General features: G+C 49.9%; 1 protein-coding gene across 2 annotated transcripts in view; it reads left to right on the forward strand.

The window, feature by feature from the left end:
* The first annotated feature begins 17,151 nt into the window (after window positions 1-17,151).
* Window positions 17,152-25,873, forward strand: part of LRP1 (LDL receptor related protein 1) — an 86,026-nt gene continuing 77,304 nt past the window's right edge. Inside the window, exon 1 of one of the 2 annotated variants that reach the window (XR_002731375.2) lies at window positions 17,152-17,775. Coding sequence is in view for 1 of the 2 variants with exons in the window: in XM_023210723.3 (XP_023066491.1) it covers window positions 17,709-17,775 (67 nt within the window). In the remaining variant the exon portion in view is untranslated. The remainder of the gene's footprint in view (window positions 17,776-25,873) is intronic. The other variant, XM_023210723.3, reaches the window with a different exon arrangement.

A 25,873-nucleotide genomic window follows, 5' to 3' on the forward strand; every position in this document is an offset into this window, starting at 1 on the left:
AAAGTGGGGTGAATATATGTGCCTCCTGTGCTGAGTGGGGGAGCACGTGGGGGATCAGGACTGGGGTCCAGGCCTTGGAGCCAGGCTCCGGCGGAGGCTGACCCCCACTTACTCCGGACCCCTCAAAAGCATCAGCTTTTCTCCAGAAAGTCACACAATATCAAACAGAGACATGCCACCCCTAACTGGTTGGCTCCCAAACTCAAACTCTGCCAAGGGCTGGGGTTTGGGCCCATGAGGGACTGGGCTCCCCAGGGCCTCAGGAAAAGTAAATCCCTCTGGACTCTGCGCTCCCTCCAGTGGAGGACCCTGAAAAGCAACCGGGGAGCTCGATGCCAGCCAACTCCTAGGTCCCCCTCCCTTCTGGCAGGGAACGCCTTAGAGGTCGGTCTCGTGACCACTGACGGGAGGGAGTGGGGGAGGGGAACCCTCAGCTCAGAATTCTGGAAGACTCCAGGAGTCCCTTGGACTGAAGCTGGTCTTTGCCCTCTCCTCACAGGGCACCCCTCCTGAGACTGTGGGGGGAACCAGCACAAGCCGGAGCTGCTGCCTGCAGATTCACAAGGGACAAGTTTGAATACGAATCTGCTGTGTTCCTATCTGCCAAGTTCCTATCTCTTTCTGGGGTAAACACTGAGACACGCCAAGAAACAAACACACACATGCACAACTTCCCTGACCACAAGACTACACACACACACACACACACACGTGCAGGCAGGCTCACAAACATATCCGCACTCAGAGCCCACTGCAATCACAACACCACACACACACACACGTACACACACACACACACACACACACACACAGAGTCTTGCTCAGCTTCTGAGTCATCATCATAACTAGTGGAGGGTTCTGCAGTTTTTGCTGCGGGAGGAGCTGGAGGAGACCAAGGGACCCAGAGAGGCCTTTACTCCCCGACACCTGAGAGCCCCGGTGTGTGGAAGAGGTAGTGTCTAAGGGGCGGCGGGAGGAAGTTTCTGCTCCCCTCCTCCCTCCCATAGCCGGGCTGGGCTGAGGGGCCAAAGCTAGGCCTATGCTGCCCCCTGGTGCCTGAACTGATTTCCAGAACCAGCTCTTCCCACTCCATCCCTTGGTACCCCGCAGGTCTGTGCATGAGTGCATGTGTGTGGATCCAGCCAGGCAGCAGAGGGTTTGAACATAGCAGCATATAGCAGTTAAGAGACTGGACTGTGCATACAGGCTGCTTGGGTTCAAATCCTGCTAATGCTGCTAACCACACAACCCTGGGCAATTTACTCTGTGATTCATTCTCGTCATCTGTAAAGTGGAGCAAACAAGTCTTAACCCATAATGTTGTGAGAATCAAATACAGTAATACATCTGAAGGCTTAGAACAGTGACTGACACACAGTAACTGTCAGGCACTATTTTTATGGTTCCTAATAAACCAGGTATGAGGAAAGGCGAAGGGTCTCCATCCTACATAGAAGTCCCCAGATTTGGGGGTCATATTACTGCCAAAATAATCCTATTGAGAGTGTGTGTGCATATGTGTCCGCTGTGTCTGCAGGGCAGTGAATGGAAGAGAAGGGAGGCACGGCTGGAGGTAGCAGGCAGGGACTCTGTCCATTGGCTTGTCCAACAAGCCATGCTAGGATCAAGGGGTGTGCACATACGTGTTCACGGCACACGTGCTTTGTATGTGCTTCCAGGTGCCCACTCTGCCTGCAGACATCCACAGACAGTAGGTGAAGCCAGGTTTCACCATCTAGGGGTGTCAGAGCTACAAGTCCCCAAAGACTTGGGTAGCAGGAGGGAAAAGAGTAAATGTGTTCTCTGACTTTGGCTTCTTTTAAGGGGTAGGAAGGAAAGGAGCAAGTACTGTTAGAAAAATGGTATTTATTGTCTCCCTCTCTAACTGATTATACCAATGGGAACACTGTGATGTAAGGGGGAAAAAAAACAGAGCTTAGAGGCAAATCTGGCTTGGGTCTGATTCCATTTAGGAGGTTCTCAATCAGGTGTCAATCCCTCAAATGAGAATAATAGTCATACCTACTTCAACAGAGTCTAGGCTAGGGTAAAGTGCCTAGAGTGTGAAATTTAAGGAGATACTCATCTTCAGTTTGTACAATTGCAGGGTCTGTCAGACTTTCATTAATGACATCTGCACCTGCATGACTGTGAGGGTGACTGTATCACCCTCCCCTGGGCCCTGCCATCCCATTGAGTGGTGGTAAAGATTGCACAAGAGAGGCTCATGCCTGTAATCCCAGCACTTTGGGAGGCTGAGGCAGGCAGATCACAAGGTCAGGAGATTGAGACCATCCTGGTCAACATGGTGAAACCCTGTCTCTACTAAAAATACAAAAAATTAGTCGGGCGTGGTGGTGCATGCCTATAGTCCCAGCTACTCAGGAGGCTGAGGCAGGGAAATCACTTCAACCTGGGAGGCAGAGATTGTAGTGAGCCGAGATCATGCCACCGCACTCCAGCCTGGTGACAGAACGAGACTCTGTCACACACACACACACACAAAAGATTGCACAAGAGAAAGCATAAGGAAAAAATAACTTCACATCTGTGTACAGCCGGTTACAACCCAATAGTGAGTCACAAAATCAATTTTACAACCCAATAGTGAGCCACAAAATCAATTTGGTGAGTGTATCAGTTTGCTAGGGCTGCTGTAACAAAGTACTACAAATTGTATGACTTAACAGAAAACTCTCAAGATGCTGGAGGCTAGAAGTCCAAGATCAAGGTTAACATGAGCAGGATTGATTGATTTCTTCTCAGGGATGTGAAGGAAGGCTGTGTTCCAGGCCTCCCTCCTTGGTTTGTAGATAGCCATTTTCACATTCACACAGTATTCTCTTTGTATGCAAGTCAGCCTCCAAGTTTCCCCTTCTTTCAAGGATACCAGTCATATTGCATTAAACACCACCCTAATGGCCTCATTTTAACTTAATTACCTCTGTAAAGACCCTATAAGTGGGTCCTTCAAAATAAGGTCACATCCTGAGGTACTTGGGATTAGGACTTCAAGAGAATTTTTGAGGAACGCAACTCAGCCCATAACAGCATCTTGACCAGGCACAAGGGCTCACACCTGTAATCTCAATACTCTGGGAGGCTGAGGCAGGAGGATTGCTGAAGGCCAGGAGTTCGAGACCAGCCTGGGCAACATAGCAACATCCCATGTCTATGAAAAAAATTTAAAACAAAATTAAAAACCAAAACATAAAAAAAAACAACAGTGTCTTGACTATCACTCTTTAAAACTGAAGTAAAGGCCAGGCGCAGCAGCTCATGCCTGTAATCCTAGCACTTTGGGAGGCCGAGGTGGGTGGATCACCTGAGGTCAGGAGTTCGAGACCAGCCTGGCCAACATGATGAAGCCTCGTCTCTACTAAAAAACACAAAAAATTAACCGGGCACAGTGGCACGTGCCTGTAATCCCAGCTACCTGGGAGGCTGAGGCAGGAGAATCACTGGAACCCAAGAGGCAGAGGGTGCAGTGAACTGAGATCACACCACTGCACTCCATCCTGGGCAACAGAGCAAGACTCCATCTCAAAAAATAAAAAATAAAAATAAAAAAGTGAATAAAATTAAAAATAAAACTGAAGTAGAATAGAACAGTACAGAAAATATCAGAAGGCATCATGTGAAGTAAGGATAAGTATTGTTTAATTAAACTTTTGTTTCAGCTTTATATATGTATCTGAATTCTTTTTTTTTTTTTTTTTATTTGAGATGGAGTCTCCTTCTGTTGCCCGGGCTGGAGTACAGTGGCGTGATCTCAGCTCACGGCAACTTCCGCCTCCCAGGTTCAAGCAATTCTCCTGTCTCAGCCTCCCCGGTAGCTGGGACTACAGGTGCATGCCACGACACCCAGCTAATTTTTATATTTTTAGTAGAGACACCATATTGGTCAGGCTGGTCTTGAACTCCTGGCCTCAGGTGATCCACCCACCTCGCCCTCCCAAAGTGCTGGGATTACAGCCATGAGCCACCACTGCCCGCTCTATATGTATCTGAATTCTAAGTCATGATGTAAAACATACTTTTTAGTGCTGGTTGTATATAAAAAAAAAAGCAATCCCAGCACTTTGGGAGGCCAAAGTGGGTGGATCACCTAAGGTAAGGAGTTCGAGATCAGCCTGGCCAGCATGGTGAAACCCTGTCTCTACTAAAAATACAAAAATTAACCAGGCATGGTGGCACTGTCCTGTAGTCCCAGCTACTTGGGAGGTTGAGGCACGAGAATTGTTTAAACCCAGGAGCTGGGGGTTACAGTGAGCCAGGATCACACCACTGCACTTCAGTGACAGAGTGAGGGTCTGTCTCAATAATAATAATAATAATAATAATAATAATAATAGAAGCACAATTTGGATACTGGTGGCCACTACATGTTCCTTTGTATTGCTTTTTAATTATTTTGTGGGTACATCTTTCTTCCTCAACAATAACACAAGTTCAAGGAAGGCAAGGACTCAAATCATACTGTACACACTGCTGTGCAGCAGCTAGAAAAGACAACATGCATTCTTGCTGGTAAAGATACCAAGGGCTACAATTAACTGAGTGTCTCCTGTGTACTTGGTTCTGGGCTAAATGTTTTACACATAGTCTCCTATATAAGGACTAAACTGATTGATGGATTGATTGCTGGAGCTCAACACATGTCACAGACAAGACAGTTCAAGAACACTGAATAGTGGCCCGTGATTTGTGGAGGATGAGGGAAATGAGGAGGAGGTCACAAAAGAATTGTGGAACGCTGCTGAGGGCCCCTAGCCAACTCTATCTCCCAAGCCTTCACTGTTCTCCCCAAGTTTCCATCCATCTTCATACCAACTCATCATTTAATTAGGAAACACCTCCCTTCTGCCTCTTCAGGCACCTGTTCCATTTATTATCCCCTTGATTCCCCAAATCTCCACCCTCCTGCTCTGTAGTTATGACAGCTATATCCTTTCGGCATAAAGCATGTCTGAATTCGCTCTCTCTCTCTCTCTCTCTCTCTCATAGAACAGGGTCTCAATATGTTGTCCAGGCTCTTGAACTCCTGAACTCAAGTGATCCTCCTGCCTCGACCTCCCAAAATGTTGGGATTATAGCCATGAGCCACCGTGCCCAGCCTGAAATGAATCTTGAAGGGACATAGGAATTATTCAGGCAAAGACCAAGGAGAGCATTGAGGCAGGAAGAAGGTTTAGTATATGCAAAGGCACGGATACCTGTGGGAGCATGGTACCTTCGGGAACGGGTAGTAGCGGGCAATGGGGAACATTAGAAAACTTAGACAGGTGGGTCATATGATAAGATTTAGTAGAGGGATCAGCCCAGCTGCAATGTGGAGGGTGGATTTAAAAGATAAGTCCTGAAGCAAGGAGATCCATTCAGAAGGTTAATAACAACAGAGAGGGAGACAATACAGTTGAAGAGCAGAGGTGAAGCACTCTGGAATGGAGACTAGGAAGAAAAGTAAAGACACAAGGGGCCAGTGTCAAAGGAAAGAAAGGCAAGAAACTGGAAGTCTCAACAGACTTAAAGACCAGGCTTCTTGGAGGCAAGGGAAAGAAAGAACTGTAAGGGTAAGATGTTGTGGTCAGAATCTAGGGAGTGAGATTTCAGTCCAGCTCTCCTGCAAGGGTGTGGTAAAGGTGGTGGCTATGAGAGTGAGTGGCTACAGCAACACAGAGGTAAGTCATTGGCGTCAAAGAGAACAAGGAACCAAGAGGCCAGGGTGTTGGCTGGACTACCTGCATGAGCACTGAAACCATCTGGGTTTGTGGAAAACCTGAGGTGGACAGGAAGACAGTCGGCTGCTAAAGTCTTCACAGAAGGCCAGGCTCATGCCTGTAATCCCAGCACTCTGGGAGGCTGAGGTGGGCAGATTGCTTGAGGCCAGGAGTTTGAGACCAGCCTGGGCAACATGGTGAACTGCTGCCTCTAGAAAAAATACAAAAATTAGCCTGGCATGGTGGTGTGTGCCTGTAGTTCCAGCCATTGGGGAGGCTAAGGTGGGAGGATTCCTAAGCCCAGGATGTCAAGGCTGCAGTGAGCCATAATCGCACCACTGCACTCCAGCCTGGGCAACAGAGTGAGAGCCTGTCTCAAAAAAATAAAAATTAAATAAACAAAACCTTCACAGAGTAAAGTGACCAGGACATCAGTGGATAACAGCAAAAATAATAAGTAACACTTAGTGGGACTTTATGTGTTGCTTCAATTCTTACTCTAAAATTGAAGCACTGTACTTTTTATCCTACAATAATAATATGAGCTAGAACTACATGCCCAATACAGTAGCTACTAATCACTTGTGGCTATTTCAATTTTAAAATTCAATGCCTCTGATATATCAGCCATATTTCAAATGTGCAATAGCCATGTATGACTTGTGGCTACTATATTAGAACAGACTTGGGGCATTTCCATCATCACAGAAAATTCTATTGGATAGTGCTGGTAACCCTCATTTTACAAATGAGGAAACTGTGGCATGGAAAGTTCAGCAACTTGCTCAAGGTTAAAGTGAGAGAGCTGGGATTCGAATCCATTTGGTTTGGCACCAGAACTGCTGCCCTTAAACCCTATGTTGCATATCCCAGTGGAAGGTGAAATAGCTGGTTCTTAAAGGAAGAGGAATTTGATATGACTATTGAGGCAAGCACTGGCAGTGCCTATTCAGCAGCCAAGCTTTTCTCTCTTGCTAGCAAGTCTGGATTTCACACAGGTGTCCCCCTCCTATATATTCAGGAGATGAATCCAGTTGGCCTAGCCAATCACAGTATTTCTATTCCCTTGGCCAGTGACCCAATCCTGGTCAATAGGACTTAGGGGGCTTCTGGGAAAAGTTTTGTTCTTCTTCAGTGCCATGCTCCCTTTTAGGATTGGAATAGCTGCAACCATGTTGCAACTGGGAGGGGAGATACCACCAACCAATGAGGATAAAGTATGAGTGTGAAGAAGTGGAAAACCCCTGATGAATCAACCAGCCCTGGACCTGCTATAAAACTCCTCATTGTTCAGCCTGCTTTAATTGGGTCTTCCATTACTTGCTGTTAAATGCATCCCTAACTAAGGCCATGGTGAAGCCACATGGCCATAGGAAACAGAGACTCCGAGGTGAGCTGCCTGCCTGTCCTCCCACTACCACCCGCCCTATACACTTGAGAGAGTAAGTGATACCTCATTAAAGGAAGAATGTTCTCAAGGAAGGATCAGGTTCCAGACAAGTCAAGAGGGGCAAGGATAATGTGAGCCAGGGGTGGCTCCAGGCTTCAAGCAAGAAGAGGGGTGGAGAGCAGTATAACAGTGTTAGGAAGAGGAAGGACTGGGCTGAGTGGAGAAGGATGGATGCCCATCAAGTCCTGCCAAGGATGACAGGATGTGAGCAATGGTGGAGTCAGCTGATCTCAAGGCTTCAAACGGAGCCCTCAGGCTGTCACAGGCTTACTGTGGTGAAGGGACCTTTACTTCACAGAAGGACAAAGTAGCCATCCTGGTGAATGGGCAAAGTCAAGCAGCTCTGGATGGAGTCAGCTGTGGTCAGGATTGTGCCTCTGCGAGGAAATCTCAGCTCTTTAATTACTGTCTTGCCTCTCTCCCTTAACCTGTGCAGCCAAGCATCTTGGGAAAGTTACTCATATTCAGTCTTCTCTTCCTTACCTCCTCATTACACTGCCAGCTGGCTGCTGCACCCACCAGTCATGAAACTGTCCTGGCCTATGTCACATACACCCTCCTAGGGGCCTTGAATGATGGCACATTCCTGTCTCTCTCTTGCTGGACCTCTCAGCAGTACTCAACACTGTTAGCCATTCTTGAGTAAGTTCTCCCACAACTACTTTTCATGATTCCTTTCTTGGTCTTTGGCCTACCTCTCCGGGTCCTTCCTCTCAGTCTCCTGTCTTCACGGGATACTTTTTCTGTGTGATCTCGTCCACATTTGAGACTCCATAGCCTGGGCAAGGCTACATAGTATGGTGATTAAAACCATGGCCGCTGGCAGACCACATGTGTTCAAATCTCTGCCCTACCAGGTGGTTGCTTTGTGGCACCCAAACTTCTATCAAGATGTGGATCATTACCCTCACCCCAACCCACAGGGAAAGCTACTGTTCTGATTTTTTTTTAAAGCGGAGTAATGTAGGATGTACTTTTATGTCTGGTTTCTTTTCAGCAACATGTTTTGAGGTTCATCCATGTTGCTGCATGTATCCATAGTTCTTTCATTTTTGTTGCTGAGCAGTGTCCCATGGTGGATCTATACCACAGTTTGTTTATCCTTTTTCAAATGAAGGATACCTGAGCTATAGCCAGCTTTTGGCTACTGTGAAGAAAACTGCTATGAATATTCTATGTTCAACTCTGTGTGTGAACATATGCTTTCATTTCTCTCGGATAAATAACTGGGAATAGAATTGCTGAGTCATAGGGTAGGTGTATGTGTAGTTTTATGAGAAACTGCTACATATTGTTCCAAATTGATAGTATACTTTACATTCCCACTAATGATGTATGAGAGTTCCAGTTGCTCTGTATTCCCACTAACATTTGGTATTGTCAGTTTTTTAAAGTTTAATCATTTTGGTGAGTATGGAGAGGTATCATACTGTGGTTATAATTTGCCTTTTTTTTTTTTTGAGACCGTAGTCTCACTCTGTCACCCAGGCTGGAGTGCAGTGGCACCATCTTGGCTCACTGCAAGCTCCGCCTCCTGAGTTCACACCATTCTCCTGCCTCAGCCTCCCGAGTAGCTGGGACTACAGGCACCTGCCACCACGCCCGGCTAATTTTTTGTAATTTTAGCAAAGACAGGGTTTCACTGTGTTAGTCAGGATGGTCTCGATCTCCTGACCTCGTGATCTGTCCACCTCAGCCTCCCAAAGTGCTGGGATTACAGGCGTGAGCCACCGTGCCTGGCATAATTCGCATTTTCTTTTTTTTTTTTTTTTTTTGAGACGGAGTCTGGCTCTGTCACCCAGTCTGGAGTGCATTGGTGCGATCTCCGCTCACTGCAAGCTCTGCCTCCCGGGTTCACGCCATTCTCCTGCCTCAGCCTCCCAAGAAGCTAGGATTACAGGCGCCTGCCACCACGCACGGCTAATTTTTTTGTATTTTTAGTAGAGACAGGGTTTCACCATGTTTGCCAGGATGGTCTCAATCTCCTGAACTCGTGATCTGCCCGCCTCGGCCTCCCAAAGTGCTGGGATTACAGGCGTGAGCCACTGTGCCTGGCCAATTTGCATTTTCTTAATAACTAAAGATATTGAGTTCTTTTCTTTTTCTTTTTTCTTTTTATTTTTGAGATAGGGTCTCACTCTGTTGCCCAGGCTGGAGCACAGTGGCACAATCACTGCTCACTGCAGCCTCAACCTTCTAGGCTCAAGCAATCCTCCTGCCTCAGCCTCTTGAGTAGCTAGGACTACAGGAATGCATCTCCATATCTAGATCATTTTTTATTTTATTATTATTATTTTTTATTATTTTGAGATGGAGTTTTGCTCTCATTGCCCAGGTTGGAGTGCAATGGCACAATCTCAACTCACTGCAACCTCCGCCTCCTGGGTTCAAGTGATTCTCCTGCCTCAACCTCCCAAGTAGCTGGGATTACAGGCGCCCACCACCACGCCCAGCTAATTTTTGTATTTTTAGTAGAGACGTGGTTTTGCCATGTTGGCCAGGCTGGTCTCGAACTCCTGACCTCAGGTGATCCACCCACCTCAGCCTCCCAAAGTGCTGGGATTACAAGCGTGAGCCACGGCACCTGGCCTCAAGTACCTTTCATATGCTTATTGTCCATTCATTGGATTGTCATTTTATTACTATGCTATAGGAATTTTTAATATATCTCACATTCCTTTGTCCCTTCTCAGATCAATGTTTTGTCTATCTATTTGACTTACTCACGTTCATAAAAACATCTTTTTTTTTTTTTTTTTTTTTTTTAGTCAGGGTCTCACTCTGTCACTCAGGCTGGAGTGCAGTGGCACAATCATAACTCGCTGTAGCCTCTAACTCCTGGGCTCAGGCAATCGTCTTTTCTCAGGATCTGGAGTAGCTGGGACTACAGGTGCACACCACCACACTCAGCTCATTTTAAAAATTTTTTGTAGTGACAGAGTCTAGCTTTGTTGGCCAGGCTGGTCTCAAACTCCTGGCCTCAAGCAGTCCTTCTACATCAGGCCCCCCAAGTGCTGGGACTGCACCATAATGATGTCTTTTGACGAGCAAAAGTTTTCTATTTTGAGGGAGGCTGAGGCAGGAGAATGGCTGAACCCGGGAGGTGGAGCTTGCAGTGAGCTGAGATCCGGCCACTGCACTCCAGCCCGGGCGACAGAGCAAGACTCCGTCTCAAAAAAAAAAAAAAAAGTTTTCTATTTTGATGTTTCACTTATCAAGAAATTTATTTTATGTTATTGCTTTCTATAGCTTAAGAAGGGATTGCTTTCCTCCAAGTTATGAAGATATTCTGTGTTTTTGCCTAAAAGCTTTATGATTTTAGCATTTGTGGTTTAGGTCTATAATCAATCTTTTTTTTTTAGACGGAGTCTCGCTCTGTTACCCAGGCTGGAGTGCAGTGGTGTGATCTCGGCTCACTCCGCCCTCCACCTCCTGGGTTCAAGCAATTCTCCTGCCTCAGCCTCTTGAGTAGCTGGGATTACAGGCGCCCACCACCACACCCAGCTAATTTTTGTATTTGTATTTTATTCTATTTATTTATTTTTGAGAAGGAGTCTCGTTTTGACACCCAGGCTGGAGTGCAGTGGTGTGATCTTGGCTCACTGTAAGCTCCGCCTTCCGGGTTCACGCCATTCTCCTGTCTCAGCCTCCTGAGTAACTGGGACTACAGGTGCCCGCCACCATGCCCAGCTAATTTTTTGTATTTTTAGTAGAGACGGGGTTTCACCATGTTAGCCAGGATGGTCTCGATTTCTGACCTTGTGATCTGCCCACCTCGGCCTCCCAAAGTGCTAGGATAACAGGCGTGAGCCATCATGCCCAGCCTATGTTTTTAAATTAATTTATTTTTTTTGAGACAGAGTCTTGCTCTGTCACTCAGGCTGGAGTGCACTGGTGTGATCTCAGCTCACTGCAACCTTCGCCTCCCAGGTTCAAGCGATTCTCCTGCCTCAGCCTCCTGAGTAGCTGTGATTACGGGCATGCACCACCACGCCCAGCTAATTTTTGTATTTTTAGTAGAGACACGGTTTTGCCATGTTGGCCAGGCTGGTCTTGAACTCCTGAGCTCGGATGATCCACCCACCTTGGCCTCCCAAAGTGCTAAGATTACAGGTGTGAGCCACCATGCCTGGCCTGTTAAGGTTTGTATTTTTAGTAGAAACAGAGTTTCACCATGTTAGCCAGGCTGGTCTTGAACTTCTGACTTCAGGTGATTTGCCCACTTCAGCCTCCCAAAGTGTTGGGATTACAGGTGTGAGCCACCGGGCCCGGCCTGTAATCAATCTTGAATTAATTTTTTGCATATGGTGGGAGGTAAGGGTCAAGGTTCATTTATTTCTCCCATATAGATGTGAAGTTGTTCCAGAACTATTTATTGAAGAGACATTCCTTTCTCCACTGGCTGGCTTTGACATCTTTGTCAAAATCAAATGACCTTTACAGTGGGGTCAGCAAGTTGGTGCAATGGGAAGTCCCACCTCTCATCCCCTTGCAGAAACACAGATTTAACAATTTGCTGATCAAAATACCTTTATGAGAAGTACAGAATCCAGTTGAGAAGTGTGGTACCCCAGACAAGTAGAGAGCTGAGAACAGTTGCACTGAGATGGATCCTGCATTCCTGGGTCTGGGAGTGGGGCTTTCCCAGCGATACCATCCTCCAGCAGTAAGAGACTTCCAATAGTCTGGTCTCAGACAGGTTCCAGCTCCGAGTAAAATTCCAGATCAATGGTGAAGAGGAATTTAAGAATGGATGCTGAAGCCAGGCATGGTGGCATGTGCCTGTAGTCCCAGCTACTCAGGAAGTTGACCGGGGAGAATAGTTTAAGCCTGGGAGGTTGAGGCTGCAGTGAGCTGTGATCATACCACTGCACTCCAGCCTGGGCAACAAGAGCAAAACTCTGTCTTAAAAAGAAAAACGAAGGCTGTGCCTAGTCGACATTGAAGCAAGAATGCAGAAGTTGCACAGGGTGAGATAGGGATGAGCAGGGTGGAGGGATGGTAAACACGAAGGAATTGCAATAAGAAATTGAACAACCATCTGATTTTTAAAAATTATGTTGAGATATTTGGGGAAAATGATAGATGCATAGAAAACTAATCAAATGAAAAATAACAATTCCAAGATAAAACTGTATAAAAGTAACATTATAAAATAATAAATGCATATATAATTTTTATTTAAAAAATCAAATGATTGTGAGTCTATTTCTGGTTCTCTATTATGTTTCATGGATCTGTTTATCAATTCTCATGCTAGCACCACATAGTCTTGATTACTGTCGCTTACAAGTCTTGAAATCAAGTAGCATAAATCCTCCAGCATTGATACATTTATTTTTCTTTTTGAGACAGGGTTGCACTCTGTTACGCAGGCTGGAGTGCAGTGGCATGATCATGGTTCACTGCAGCCTCAACCTCCTGAGCTCAAGCCATCCTCCCACCTTAGTCTCCTGAGTAGCTGGACCTACAGATGCATGCCACCACAGCACTGGGATTTTTAAAAACTCTCCAGGTGATTCTAATGTGAGCCAAATTTTCTAGACTCAGATTTCTCTGTCACTATCTTCAGGCCTATACAGTTAACTGGTTAGTATACTAGATCCTACTTTTTAATTGTTTCTGAATCCTCCTCCTCTCCAGCTCTATCGCTCATGCATTAAGGACTTCACCAATTTCTCAACTGGCTCTACACTACTTTTAGAAAAAAATTCTAAGTCCTTACTGTGGCTAACATCACGCTTTGTCATTAGGCTTTCTGATACTTCATCTATCATCCTCCCCTCAAAGTACCTTAAACTTCAGCTATCATACCATATTTGATGTTCTTCACATATTTTAAACTTCTCATGCCTCCAATGCCTTTGCCTACCATCCAGCCTAAAACACCCTTTCTTTTCGTTATCGGTCGTCATTTTCTTCCTCTCATTCAACATTTAGCTTGGCATCACCTGCTGCTTTCTCTCTTGACCACCTTGCCTGGAAGAGGTATCCTTCCTGGGTTCCCATGCCCTTCTGTGCATGCCTTCATCACGGGTGTTAAGATACTGACTGTGTTGTCATTGTCTGTCACTTGTTGAGCACCCAGCTAACCTGCAAGCTCTTGAAGGCTGAGACTGTGTGTTTCCGTCTCTTATCCCTAGTGCCTAGCAATGTACTTGCTTATATGAGGTACCTAATATTTTTATTAAGTGAATGAAATCTGGGCTTGGATCTGCACCATTATCTGGTGCAGATTCCTTACTCTCTCAGAACATTCTATTTTCTTATACACACTGGAATTAACACCCATGACAAAAGGTAGACTTAAGTGAGCTGATACTGTAAATAAAGTCCACTGCGTGGGCCTAGGACATGGTAAGTGCTCAATAAATACTGGTCCTTCTCCCTCTCTCTGCCTGCCCTCAGACTTTTCCGAAACACCCTTCCTACGCACACTTCCTTAACTGACCACTAGGTGGTGCTAGCCTCTGGCTTGACATTCGGTTCCAGAGCTGCCCAATTAATGCCCCAGCCCAGGCCCTGTTATACTTAGAAAAGGGAGTATTTTGTAATTTGCTGAGTGACCTAAAAAAGGAGATACCCTTTCCCTACACTAGCTTCTTTGCCCTCATCACTATTCCAGGTATCAATCATGAATTGCAGAGAATTCCTCCATGATTCCCTACTATTTTGGTTATAATCCCAACCCAAGAATTTGAAAATGCCTCTTAAGAACAGATGTGGGGAGGAAGAGAAGACGCTGAGGCAGAAAGGATCAAACAATGAATGCTATAGGAGAAATAGAGGGAAGAAGACACTTGAAGTCACATCCTGTTCCAGGGAAGGCAATTCTAGTCCTAACAGGTGACAGGCGCCTGTAATCTCAACTACTCGGGAGGCTGAGGCAGGAGAATCATTTGAACCTGGGAGGCAGAGGTTGCAGTGAGCCGAGATCATGCCACTGCACTCCAGCCTGGGCAACAAGAGTGCAACTCCGTCTCAAAAAAAAAAAAGACATAAATACGCATTCTCTCACCTTACAGACATACCCTGAGCAGTTCACCTGCTGGAAATAACCCAAGTGCCCAACAATCCCAACAAACTGTGGAGCATCCAAGCAAGGAGATTCCAAGTAGCCAAGATAAAAGGGTAAGCTAAATGCGTTCATGCAATGTGGAAAGGGATCAAGCTAAGTTAATTGGAAAAAAGGCAAGTTACATAACAGTATATATCATACGAGTTCCTTTGTGGTTTTAAAGGATATTCACTTATATTTGTATGTTACTATTTTATTTATTCATTTATCTATTTATTTATTTATTTATTTGAGACAGGGTCTCCCTCTGTTGCCCAGGCTGGAGTGCAGTGGCACGATCTCGGCTCACCGCAACCTCCGCCTCCCGGGTTCAAGCGATTCTCGTGCCTCAGCCTCCCCAGTAGCTGGGATTTCAGGTATGCGTCACCATATCTGGTTCATTTTTGTATATTTAGTAGAGATGGGTTTCCGCCATGTTGGTCAGTCTGGTCTCGAACTCCTGAAAAGTGATCCGCCTGCCTTGGCCTCCCAAAGTGTTGGGATTGCAGGCGTGAGCCACCACACCTGGCCTGTATGTTACTGTTTTAAAAACTCTCCTGGCTGGGCACGGTGGCTCACGCCTGTAATCCCAGCACTCTGGGAGCCTGAGGAGGGGAGATCACGTGGTCAGGAGTTCGAGAACAGCCTGGCCAACATGGTGAAATCCCGTCTCTACCAAAAATACAAAAACATTAGCTGGGCATAGTGGAGTGTGCCTGTAATCCCAGCTACTCGGGAGGCCAAGGCAGGAGAATCGCCAAACCCGGGACGCAGAGGTTGTAGTGAGCCGAGATAAGGCCACTGCACTCCAACCTGGGCAACAGGGCAAGACTCTGGCGGCAGGGTGTCGGGGGAGGGGGGGGGAAACTCTGCTGGTAGGGGAGATCTGAAGAACTGTTAATAGAAGTTACTCTAAGGGTGCAGCTGAAAAATGGGGGTGTGGAGAGCATCAAGTTTCCTTTTACTTTGTACCTTCCTCTACTTTTTTAAACCACTAGGTATTACTTTTTTTTAACAATATAAAGTTAATACACATTCACATTCAGGATATAGCAGGGGATGGGAGGTTGCAAGTGAGAAGTGCATGCCGACTGAGGCCAGGTTTTGGACGACCATGACTGAAGAGGAGTTCACATTTGACTCTGGTCTATAGACACCCACTAGAGGTTCCCCAGCAAGGAAGAGACACAGGGGGAGCATTGGAAGATTCACCTGACAGATGGGTAGGGGAGGGAGGAAAGCCCCTTCAAGCCCTCTCAGGCTACATGTGGTTGCTCCAGATACCATTTTCCTTTCAAAGCTGTCAAGCTATCCAAAGTCTGTTTCAACCTGATTTCACTTGAATCCCAATACTGGGAGGGGCCCTGGGAGGAACCTCGTAGGCATTTGGTGAGTCCCCACAGTGCGTCTCACACTGTGTTGGGCTATGGGAGCTGGATAAAAGGAGAAATAAGACCCTATTCTTGCCTGGAGCAACTCTCCGGCAGTGGAAATAGAGGAAATCTGAGATATATTTCAAAGAAAAAAAACGACAAGCCTGGAGCATAGGCTGGCAAGATTGGATATAGGAAGGAAAAGCCCCCTTGAGTTGGCAAAAAGTCTGAGGTTTCTAGCCCCGGAGACTAAAAGGCAGGTGGCCAGGGCGCTGAGCAAAGCCGGCTGGAAGAAGCTAAAGGTTGAGATCACTGTCATTAGGAGACAAGTCCTTTGTGCTGCTCCTGTTTCTGCCGAGGACAGACTGGAGTGGGGATCTTTCCGTGACTAGAACGTAAAAGGGGGAATCGTCCCTCCTCTCCAGCGTCAATTTTTGGCAGCCGACGTCGTCTGCCTGGCTCCTTGAACTCTAATATGCAGACACCCAGAAAGTCAGACACTAAGGGAACAGCCATAAAACGCCGCCCAGAAGGGGGCAGTGGCCAGAAGCCCGTTCACTGGCCCCTGGGAACCGCCCGGCGCCTGCCTTCTGCAAAGTATCATTCCCGTGTGGGCTGAGCCTGGGGACAAAGGTCCGGCACTCAGCAGACACCTTCTTGGAACCCGAGGCCTGGAAATGAAGGTCCAGAGTCCCTCATCTTATTCCAAATCCTGGCTCTAGGAATCTAGAACCCTGACTTGATGGCAAGCCAGTCAGAAGGTATTTTTTTAAAAAAAGAAAAAGCAGAAAAATAAATGAGCCCCGACTTCTTGGGCGAAAGGGGGTGGCCCTTCCTCAACCCCACCCGCTGGTGACTCACCTCCCTCTAAACCAGGGCCTGCCCCTCCCGTGCCCAGGGCTGGGCGAGCAGGGTGGGCGGGTACTAAGGTGGGCTCCATCCCCGAGTCCCACGCGGGCGGACAAGCTCCGGCGTGTCCCCGCGGGTGTCCCTGTTTACTCCGAGCCCGGGAGCAAGGTGGGGGCGGGTCCTCTCGGTCCCTCCCCCACCCCGCCCCCTCCTCCGCAGGCCCCAATCCCAGTCCGGTCTTCCAAAGTCTCCAAATCAAAGCTCAGCCATTCCCTGCACCTTCCCCGCGGACTGGCTGCCCCTGTCCCCACCCCGGGCAGAGGAGGCACCTTCAGGGTTCCCCTAGAAAATCGGGCCTCGGCCCAGACCACCGAGTCCCGGACGCCCCCGGAGGGAGCCTGAAATCTAGAGTATGACACTGAGTTTCAAAGGGGAGCCGCTCAGCTCTCCGCCCACTGCCCAATCCCACCCTCGGCCCCTTCAGCTCTCTGGAGCACCAGGAATGAGGGCCCAGCCAGGGGAGAGGGAGCCCCAGGCCCCAAACTAGCTAGCGAGTCCCCGGGACCCCCACTCTCGGACCGCTTTCCAGAACTCCGAACCCTGTCGCGGGTCCGCGTCCCCCTCCCCCGGGCAGCGCGTCAAACCGGCGCATGCGCACTCACTGGATTGCCGCGTAGCTCTTTCTCCCCCCCCACCAACCTTTTTTCTTTCCCCGCCCCTTCCCTCCCTCCCTCCTCTACCCGTCCCCTCCCTCTCCCCCATCAGCCCCCTCCTCGGCACTTCAGTCCGGGGAACAGCGGTGCGAGCTCCAGGCCCATGCACTGAGGAGGCGGAAACGAGGGGAACCCCCAGAGCTCCATCAAGCCCCCTTCAAAGGCTCCCCTACCCGGTCCACGCCCCCCACCCCCCCTGCCCGCCTCCTCCCAATTGTGCATTTTTGCAGCCGGAGGCGGCTCCGAGATGGGGCTGTGAGCTTCGCCCGGGGAGGGGGAAAGAGCAGCGAGGAGTGAAGCGGGGGGGTGGGGTGAAGGGTTTGGATTTGGGGGCAGGGGGTGCACCCCCGTCAGCAGGCCCTCCCCAAGGGGCTCGGAACTCTACCTCTTCACCCACGCCCCTGGTGCGCTTTGCCGAAGGAAAGAATAAGAATAGAGAAGGAGGAGGGGGAAAGGAGGAAAAGGGGGACCCCCCAATTGGGGGGGTGAAGGAGAGAAGTAGCAGGACCAGAGGGGAAGGGGCTGCTGCTTGCATCAGCCCACACCATGCTGACCCCGCCGTTGCTCCTGCTCCTGCCCCTGCTCTCAGCTCTGGTTGCGGCCGCTATCGACGGTGAGTGAGATTCCGCGTCCCCCTTGGACCCCTGGGGGCACCCTCTCCCCAGCCCCCACTCCTGCATACGGATGGGGAAGGGAGACGCGGGAGGGGGTGCCTTTTGTTATCCCAGTCCAGCTGACACAGCAGCGGCCCGACTGGGGGCGGGGATGGGGGTCCGATTTGGGGGATGGGGGCCCTGGGCAAATGATGCTTCCGGGGCCCCCCAGCACAAACAAAGACCAGAGGCCTGGGTGCAGAGAAGAGGGATCCCCATTTTTCTGATCCTGGGGAGGAGAGGCCTTCTTTTCCTATGTCTGTTCGGGGAGGGCCTCCGCCTCCCCTACATCCTCCAACCCCCCCACCCCCCATCTGAATTGTGAAGGAATCCGGATTTGCAATGTTCGGCTGCAAAAGGGGGTGGGGGTGGGGTGGGGGGGCTTTTTGCAGTGACCTCTGTAGCTCGAAGGGGGAGCCAGGCCAGGGGTACCCTGCTGGGAACAGGGCAGGCAGGCCCGGGAAGGCTGTGGATGGGGAGAGGGAGGGCCCCCTGCTTGGGCGTGAAATCGACCCCAGAGCCCCGGCTGGAGGCCTGGGTGCTGAAGTGGGCTCTTCCCCCTCTCAGGGCCTCTGTCAGTGGCCTGGGGTAGGGCTGTGTTGGGGGGCAGAGAGGGGGAGCTCGCCATACTATGTGACTTTGAATATTCCTTCTTAATTCCTGGGAGCTTTGAGATGAAAAAACGTCAGATGTCATCATTGGGGAAGGGGACTGGAGAATGGCCTGGAATGCTGGGGTAGGAGGGTGGGGGAGGCTGCCTTCTCCCTGACTTCTGGCTTCATCACAATTGGATTGGAAGGGGAGTTGGAGGTTGGATGGGGATTATGGCTGTGCCCCCACACTCCTTTAGTAAATGTGTTTATTCCCTGCACCCCTCCAAGCCCAAAATCCCATATACACACATTTTGTATATTGCAGAGTTAGGCTTAGGCTAGAACTGCGTCCTTTTGGGGAAATGGGGTGCCTCTCTTCCCTTTTCTTGTCAGCTGTTTTTTTCTCTTACTTGTGAGTCACTGGTTCAAGTCTTGCCCAAGCTTTAAGCATTAAGCTGGGGTCATGGGGTTGGGCTGGGCTAGGTCCCTGATTTGAGACGGGGTGGGATCTCATCCCTTCCTGTCATCTTAGCTCTCTCATCCAAAGACAAAACTGGGCCCAATACCATCATACACCCCCTCCTCTGTCTTGCCAGAGTGGGATTGGGAAAGTTTTTCTCAAACCAGATTATCTCCCTCCCTCTCCCTAACTTGCTTCAATTGGGGGAGGAGACTTACAGGGTCAGGAAGCAGCTGTGCCCCCAAAAAACATATTTAGTGGCCCTCAGTTGTGCCATCTTGGGGACTGTCTACCCCCCACCCCCACCCCACCAATTATCTGGCCCGGAGTAGGAGAGGAGCTTTGCCTGAATATCCTCCAGACATCGCACAGCCAGTCATTATCTGCGCATAACTCCTGTCATTATCATGTGTTTTTCTCTTGTTTTCAGCCCTGTGAGGTGAGAAGGGAAACTGAGGCAGGGAGATTGGAGTTGCAGCCGCTTCTGAGAGGAATAGAAAAAGAAATTGAGAGAGAGAGACCCATCAGGCGCCCCATGAAGGAGGGTGGCTAGAGTTAGGCAGAAGCAAGAGGGTTTCTGTGGAGAGCAAGAAAGGTCAGGAAGGGACCCCAGATAGTGTCACTCCCAGGGCCCTAAAGGAGTTCTATTTGCCACACCAAGTTAGTGGAAGAGAGAGACTGGACATGTTCTCCTTAACTATCTCCCTACCCTTTCTTAAAATGTTCACTCATACCCCCTCTGTATCTCCAGCTCAGATCAAACTATCTGAAACTCCAGGAGAGGACCCCTCCCGAAATACACACCAGTGGTTCTGCCTTGGGAGTGGGAATATAAATAATCAGCTCTTGGGTACAGGGTGGTGAGAAAGGAGAATTGCATAGAAATGTAAGTTCAACTCCATCCAGAGGCAGCCTAGGGGATCCCTTATCCCTAACCCCTGCCCTCTTGCCTCGGGGTCCATCAACACTGAACTTTCTTGTTTACTTTCCAGAGAATGAAAATGACCCAGCTCACCTGACTTAGTATGTAATCTTCCTCCTGCTATCACAGCCTTGCTGCTTTCTCTCCAGGGCAGCAATCCTAGGGGCTTTCCTACCTCTTCTACTTTCTCTTCTATGCCTGAATCTGCCTCTGGGGTCCCCTGCCCTTTGGGGAGTAACATCACTCCCCACTAGTGACAAAATTGAGTGTACCTGCTGCTGGAGAGATTGGAGAAAGATGGGGTGGAGAATGGGAAGAGGGACTACTGAGGGCCCTGCTGAGATTGGGGAACATTTTCTAGTGGGGAGGGTACCCCCAGACAGATACAGCTCACAGAATAAGGCTGACTTCCTCCCTCCCTTTTTCCTGACCTTTCTCCACCCACCCCCTTGAGCCAGCATATTACCAGTTACTAGAGTAGGTACAGTGGAAGTGAGTTATGAAGCTGGGGTGTTAGCGTCCTGGATCCCTGAGAGAAAGTTCCAAACTCCTTTCTCCCTGATCAGACTCACATCCTAAACGTCTCCCTTTGCCTCGCTGTCTTTTAAAGCAAGAATGTGTAAGAAATTCATTTTGGGGTTGGAGGGATATTTTGATGTTTAGGGCTGCTTCACTAGACATCTTTTTCTTCCAATCTTGTTCTCTTGTTCTCTCTCCTCTCTTCATTTTCTCCATTTTTTTTTTTTTTTTTTTTTAACCCTCAACCACCCTTCCATCACTGAGCCTCCCAAAGGATGACAGCCCAGGTTCTGGCCAGAGTCAGTTCCTGTCCAGATGCCCCCATTCTTCAAAACCCCTTCCTTACCTTTTGGGAAGCCCTTCCTTACTCAAGTCTAACTCTCTCTCCTCCTGCTGCAGTGTGAGCCCTTGCACATCAGAACCCCAAAGCCTAGTTTTATTCCCTCCCAGTACTCTCTTCTCAGGGTCCTCCTTGCTCCTTAGACTCTCCACCTTTCAGGTCCTCCAGCTCTGAGTGTGGGCTTATTGCTCTTGGGGCATCTGGGTGCAGTTGAATGGTACTGTGGGAAGGCCCCTGACTTGGTGGTGCTGGGTTTGAGCGGTAGAGAACCTGCCTCCCCCTTCTGTCCCAGATTTCAGCCTGGTTAGCAGGATCCTGCATTGTTTGGAGAAGGAAGCAGTTGGCTTTGGAGTGTTTCCGGTGCGATGGCCTCAGGCACCAATATAAACCCTCCCTGGGAAAGAGGTGAGGGGTGTATGTGGAGGGTGGTCCCTCTTGCTCCCCCAAGGGAGATGAGAGCCTCTCCCCGCAGGCCTTAGCTTCCCTTACTGAAGAGCTCCATTTTCCTTCCTCCTTTCTACCCTTCTGACTCCAGGGGTGGTAGTGGTCCCTATTCTGGGTCTCCCTTGCATCGGGCACTGCCTAGGGACGACACTCTATCTCCCCAAGCTAGGACAGATCTTGCTCCCACCCTACCCTAGGCCCAATGGGGTAGTCATTCTCTGGGTTCATCCCAGGACAACTGTGTCATCGCTTTGGCAATTTCTAGACTGAGCCCCCTTTTCTGCCTGTCTGTCTGTCTTTTGTCTGTCTCTCACTGTCTTGGCTTTTTAGAAACTCTCTGTCTCTCACCCTCTCGGTTCATCTCTTACTGCCAAACTTTGTGACATTATCTGCCCTTCTTTCTGCGTCTCTGTAACTTGTCTTATTTTTCTCTGCCTATCTCCATTTACCCACGTCTAGGCCTCTTGATATCCCAAAAGCTTCTTGGGAGCAAGAGTCTCTCGGGGCTTTCCCACTTACCCCCTAGCTCCCTCCCCTCTGTTTTGGCTATTTTTCCCCCTTCCTGGCCAGACCCAGTGTCCAGTTCAGCACCAAAAGTTTCCTCTCCACTTTCCTCCGACTTCCTCTTTCTTCTTCCCCCTCCAATAATTTGGGAAATGGGTTTTGGAGAGAATGTTTCTGGAAGAATAGAACTCGATACCCTTTGTGGGCTAGGAGGGAGAAAGGAGGTATTTCAGAAGGAAGGAGGGAGGTTAGACTTCTGGCAGAACTTCCTCCTAACCAGGAGCCTAAGAACTGGAGAAAGATGTAAGGAGTGAGTCAAGAGCTTGGAGCTTTTACTCTGGTGAGCATAAGCCGTGTGTGGCTGGGGTGAGGGGAGAAAGAGGCGAGGCTCAGAAATGCCTGGTGAGTGATACAGTGACCTCTGGAGGCCTTCTGGGGGTCTGGCTTTTATTTGTGGGGAAAGGAAAAGCTGGTGGGGGAGGTCACGGGTCAGGCTAATGTCCTGCTGCGTCAATATTGACTCAGAATGGAAGCGGAGACCCTTCCCCTCCCCTGGCTGTCCAAGACACCCTGTCTGTCTGTCTGTCCAGGCCGCAAAGCAGAGGCCCAGACTCAGGAATGACAAAAATGTGTCTGAGCCTCAGGAAGGAGCCACCGGGCAACACCCAAAATACATAAAATTCAATGAAAACCTCTCGGTTTGGGTTTGGGAGGCCCTTGCTGCCCCACCCCCATAGGGTTGAAAATTCAGATTCCTGGCCGGGCGCGGTGGCTCAAGCCTGTAATCCCAGCACTTTGGGAGGCCGAGACGGGTGGATCACGAGGTCAGGAGATCGAGACCATCCTGGCTAACACAGTGAAACCCCGTCTCTACTAAAAATACAAAAAAAAAACTAGCCGGGCGAGGTGGCGGGCGCCTGTAGTCCCAGCTACTCCGGAGGCTGAGGCAGGAGAATAGCGGGAACCCGGGAGGCAGAGCTTGCAGTGAGCTGAGATCCGGCCACTGCACTCCAGCCTGGGCGATAGAGCAAGACTCCGTCTCAAAAAAAAAAAAAAAAAAAGAAAATTAATGATCCTGCAGGCTCTGTCCCCGCCCCCTTGAGCATCCTCCCCCAACTCTGTTCCCTTAGCTGTATCATGTTGTTCCCTTTCGAAAACCCCCCTCTCACCTATCTCAGAGGGGAGCCTATCTCTCCTTCTGCTGCGTCCACTCTTAAAAAGGGCCCCAAGGGTCCCCGTCATGCTTTTGCAGTCCCTGAGTCTCCTTGTCCTTTAAGAAGCACCTCTAAGGTCTTAGCTCTCTTCCTCGCCCTCGCCCTCGCTCCCTCAAGGGGTATCAAAGGATGGGTTCCCCTCCTCTGGAGAAGACTCCTTCAGGGTGGGACTTCGCTGTCACCTTCTCTGGCCAGGAATTCTCACCCCACTTCCCCACCCCTAAGGTCCCAGAATGGGATAGAGGATGACAGCCAAGGCTCAAGCAGGGCAGTGGGGTCTGTGTTGTGTCTGGACGCACACCCAACTCTACACCTCCTGCCCTGGCTCCAGTTTGGTGGCCCTGGGGGCCATGGCTGGGCTGGGTGCCTGGGTTTGGGGGGGTGGGGCAGGGTGTTGGCCAAGTTAGCATGGCAGTCACATTCATCTTCAGGCAAAGCTGAGAACAGACGGCCCCTGTGTCCTGGTGTTCTTCCTCCAAACTCGCTCTCTCTCCTTCCTCTCTAGTTCTCTCCTCCTTCTTCTCCTGCCTGTCTTCCCCTTCCTCTGCCCCATTCTTGCTCCTCTCTGTCTCCTCTGTGCCCTCCCCTCCTCTCTGAGGAGCCCTGAAGGCCACCCCTCATAATCCTCTCCCCACTGCCAGGGCCAGAGAACGACAGCGTGCTCCCTGCAATTTCCCTTCCTTGTTTTTTGTTTTTGTTTTGTTTTGTTTTTGAGACAGAATCTCGCTCCATCACCCAGGCTGGAGTGCAATGGCACGATATCTGCTCACCGCAACCTCTGCCTCCCACTAATTTTTGTATTTTTAGTAGAGACGGGGTTTCACCATGTTGCCCAGGCTGATCTCGAACTCCTGATCTCAAGTGATCTGCCCATCTCCGCCTCCACCTCCCAAAGTACTGGTACTACAGGCGGGAGCCACTGCGCCCAGCTGGTTTCCTCCCTTCCTTCCTTCCTTCCTTCCTTCCTTCCTTCCTTCCTTCCTCCCTCCCTCCCTTTCTTTTCCTTTCTTTCTCTTTCTCTCTCTGTTGCCAGGCTGGAGTGCAGTGGTGCGATCTCAGTTCACTGCAAGCTCCACCTCCCTGGTTCACCTGCCTCAGCCTCCCAAGTAGCTGGGACTACAGGCGCCCGCCACCACGCCCAGCTAATTTTTTGTATTTTTAGTAGAGACGGGGTTTCACCGCGTTAGCCAGAATGATCTCGATCTTCTGACCTCGTGGTCTGCCCGCCTTGGCCTCCCAAAGTACTGGGATTACAGGCGTAAGCCACCGTGCCTGGCCTGGTTTCCTTTCTTAACCTGGCTCCATTCCATGGCCAATGAGGAAACCACCTGCTCAATTACCGTCACTCTGTGCCTCAGCGTCCTCATGTGTGAGATGGGGGTTGCAAGGGCACCCACCTCACAGGGTTGTAGGAACAAAGTGAGTTAATAGTTACTGTATTTCCAATCAGTGGCTGGTGGTTAGCAAGGTGAAAGGGTTAGCTCCTATCGGTCATGGAGACCGCCAGGTTCTCTCATGCGGGCCAGGAGGCAGGAAGGCCTTAGTTGCTTCTGACCTTAGCGCGATGTTGTTCTCTCATCTAAACTGCAGGCCACAAAGGTGGGTTTTCTGGGTGCTGGATTCAGACACAGAAGGCTCTGCTGAGGGGAGTGGGGTTGGCTTTCCCTCTAAGCAGATGATAAGTGTCCTACCCCTCCCATCACAGCTCCCTCTCAGCTCTGAGTGAGGCTTCCCTTGGCTGTGTAGACTGCCCCAAAGTCGTTTATTTGTTTCTTTCTTCCCTCTCCCACTGAAGGAAATCAAAGACAGGCCTTAGCCTTCTCACTCCAGATTCCTGGGGCCTTCAACATCAGCCCTGACAGGAAGTTCTTTCACGTATCTCTCTGCAGTCCTTGTGCTGGCCAGGCCCTCAGTAGATGTGGCCCCCTCTCCTGGTGCTGCTGTGGGATAGGGGCCTGGTCCCTCCTCTTCCTTTCACTTGCCCCATCCCCCATCCCCTCCCTGCAAGAGCACATCTGGTTTGTGAATCTCTCTCATTCCAGCTTTTGGAGTTTGCCAGCTGCTGTTTCCTCTGTGGAGTTCAGGCCAAAAATGGGGGTGGGGGACAGCAGGGGGACTCAGTGAAGGCTAAAGGAGGGGGCACCATGGCTGGGATGTGAAATGGAGGGGAGGTTAGGTGACCACCCGGTGACCTCAGGCCTCAGCTGTGCGCTCTGCCCCTGGGAGGAGCCAGGGCATGGACCAAGTCCCAGGTGGGTGGCACGGGGGTCTGTTTCTGGGCTCCAAACATCCCATCTGCCTCTGAGTCCCATTCCAGCCCCCCTCTTCCCCCTCAGCCGGCCACGGCTGGTCAGGGGAAGCGGACAGTTCTCCGGCATGCTAACTAGGCTGGCGGGCTGTGTTTCCCGGGAAGACCTCACAGCTGGCCCAGTGGGGCAATGAACTCAGCATTATCCACCTCCTCAAGGGGCCTTTATTCCAGGCTCAGGGTGGGGGCCAGGAGAGGGGGGCTGAAGGGGGAGCCTGGCTAGGCCATCCTTGATGTGTTTCCTGAACTCGGTCATTTTGGCCAGGGGCCTGAGTGCAGTCCCCCCTGCCAGCGGTGGGGGTTAGGAGGGAGGACATCTCGGTGTGGCTCCCATCAGACTCCCTCCCTCCTCTGAATCCCCCTGACATTTTCCTTATACTTCTGTCTCTGCCCTGCATTTGCGTTAGTTGGGTACAGCTGTCTTCTCAGGCGACTCTGGCTGCTGCGGGGCAGAGGGTCATCTCACCCTCCTTGGCACCCTGATGACTAGTGCAGTGCCTGGCATAGAGCTGGCCTTCAGTGTGTGCCAGCAGAATAGAAATGCGATGGCACAGGCTGAGGAAAAGGCACGAAAGGCCGGGAGACTGGGAGCCCAGCCTTGGGTGGGGGAGAAGGGGTGGGTGACTGTTCCTCCCGTGAAGGATGTGCTGACAGAGGTTGGGAGGAATGGGAATGGGAGATCTGGTGCGGATTTCACTGGTTCAGAGTTTGGAGTCAGCTTAGCTAGTCTGAGTCCTGGTTTTGTCACTTGCCA

This window comes from Piliocolobus tephrosceles, chromosome 10 (genome assembly GCF_002776525.5).
Source record: "Piliocolobus tephrosceles isolate RC106 chromosome 10, ASM277652v3, whole genome shotgun sequence".
Classification (NCBI taxonomy): domain Eukaryota; kingdom Metazoa; phylum Chordata; class Mammalia; order Primates; family Cercopithecidae; genus Piliocolobus; species Piliocolobus tephrosceles.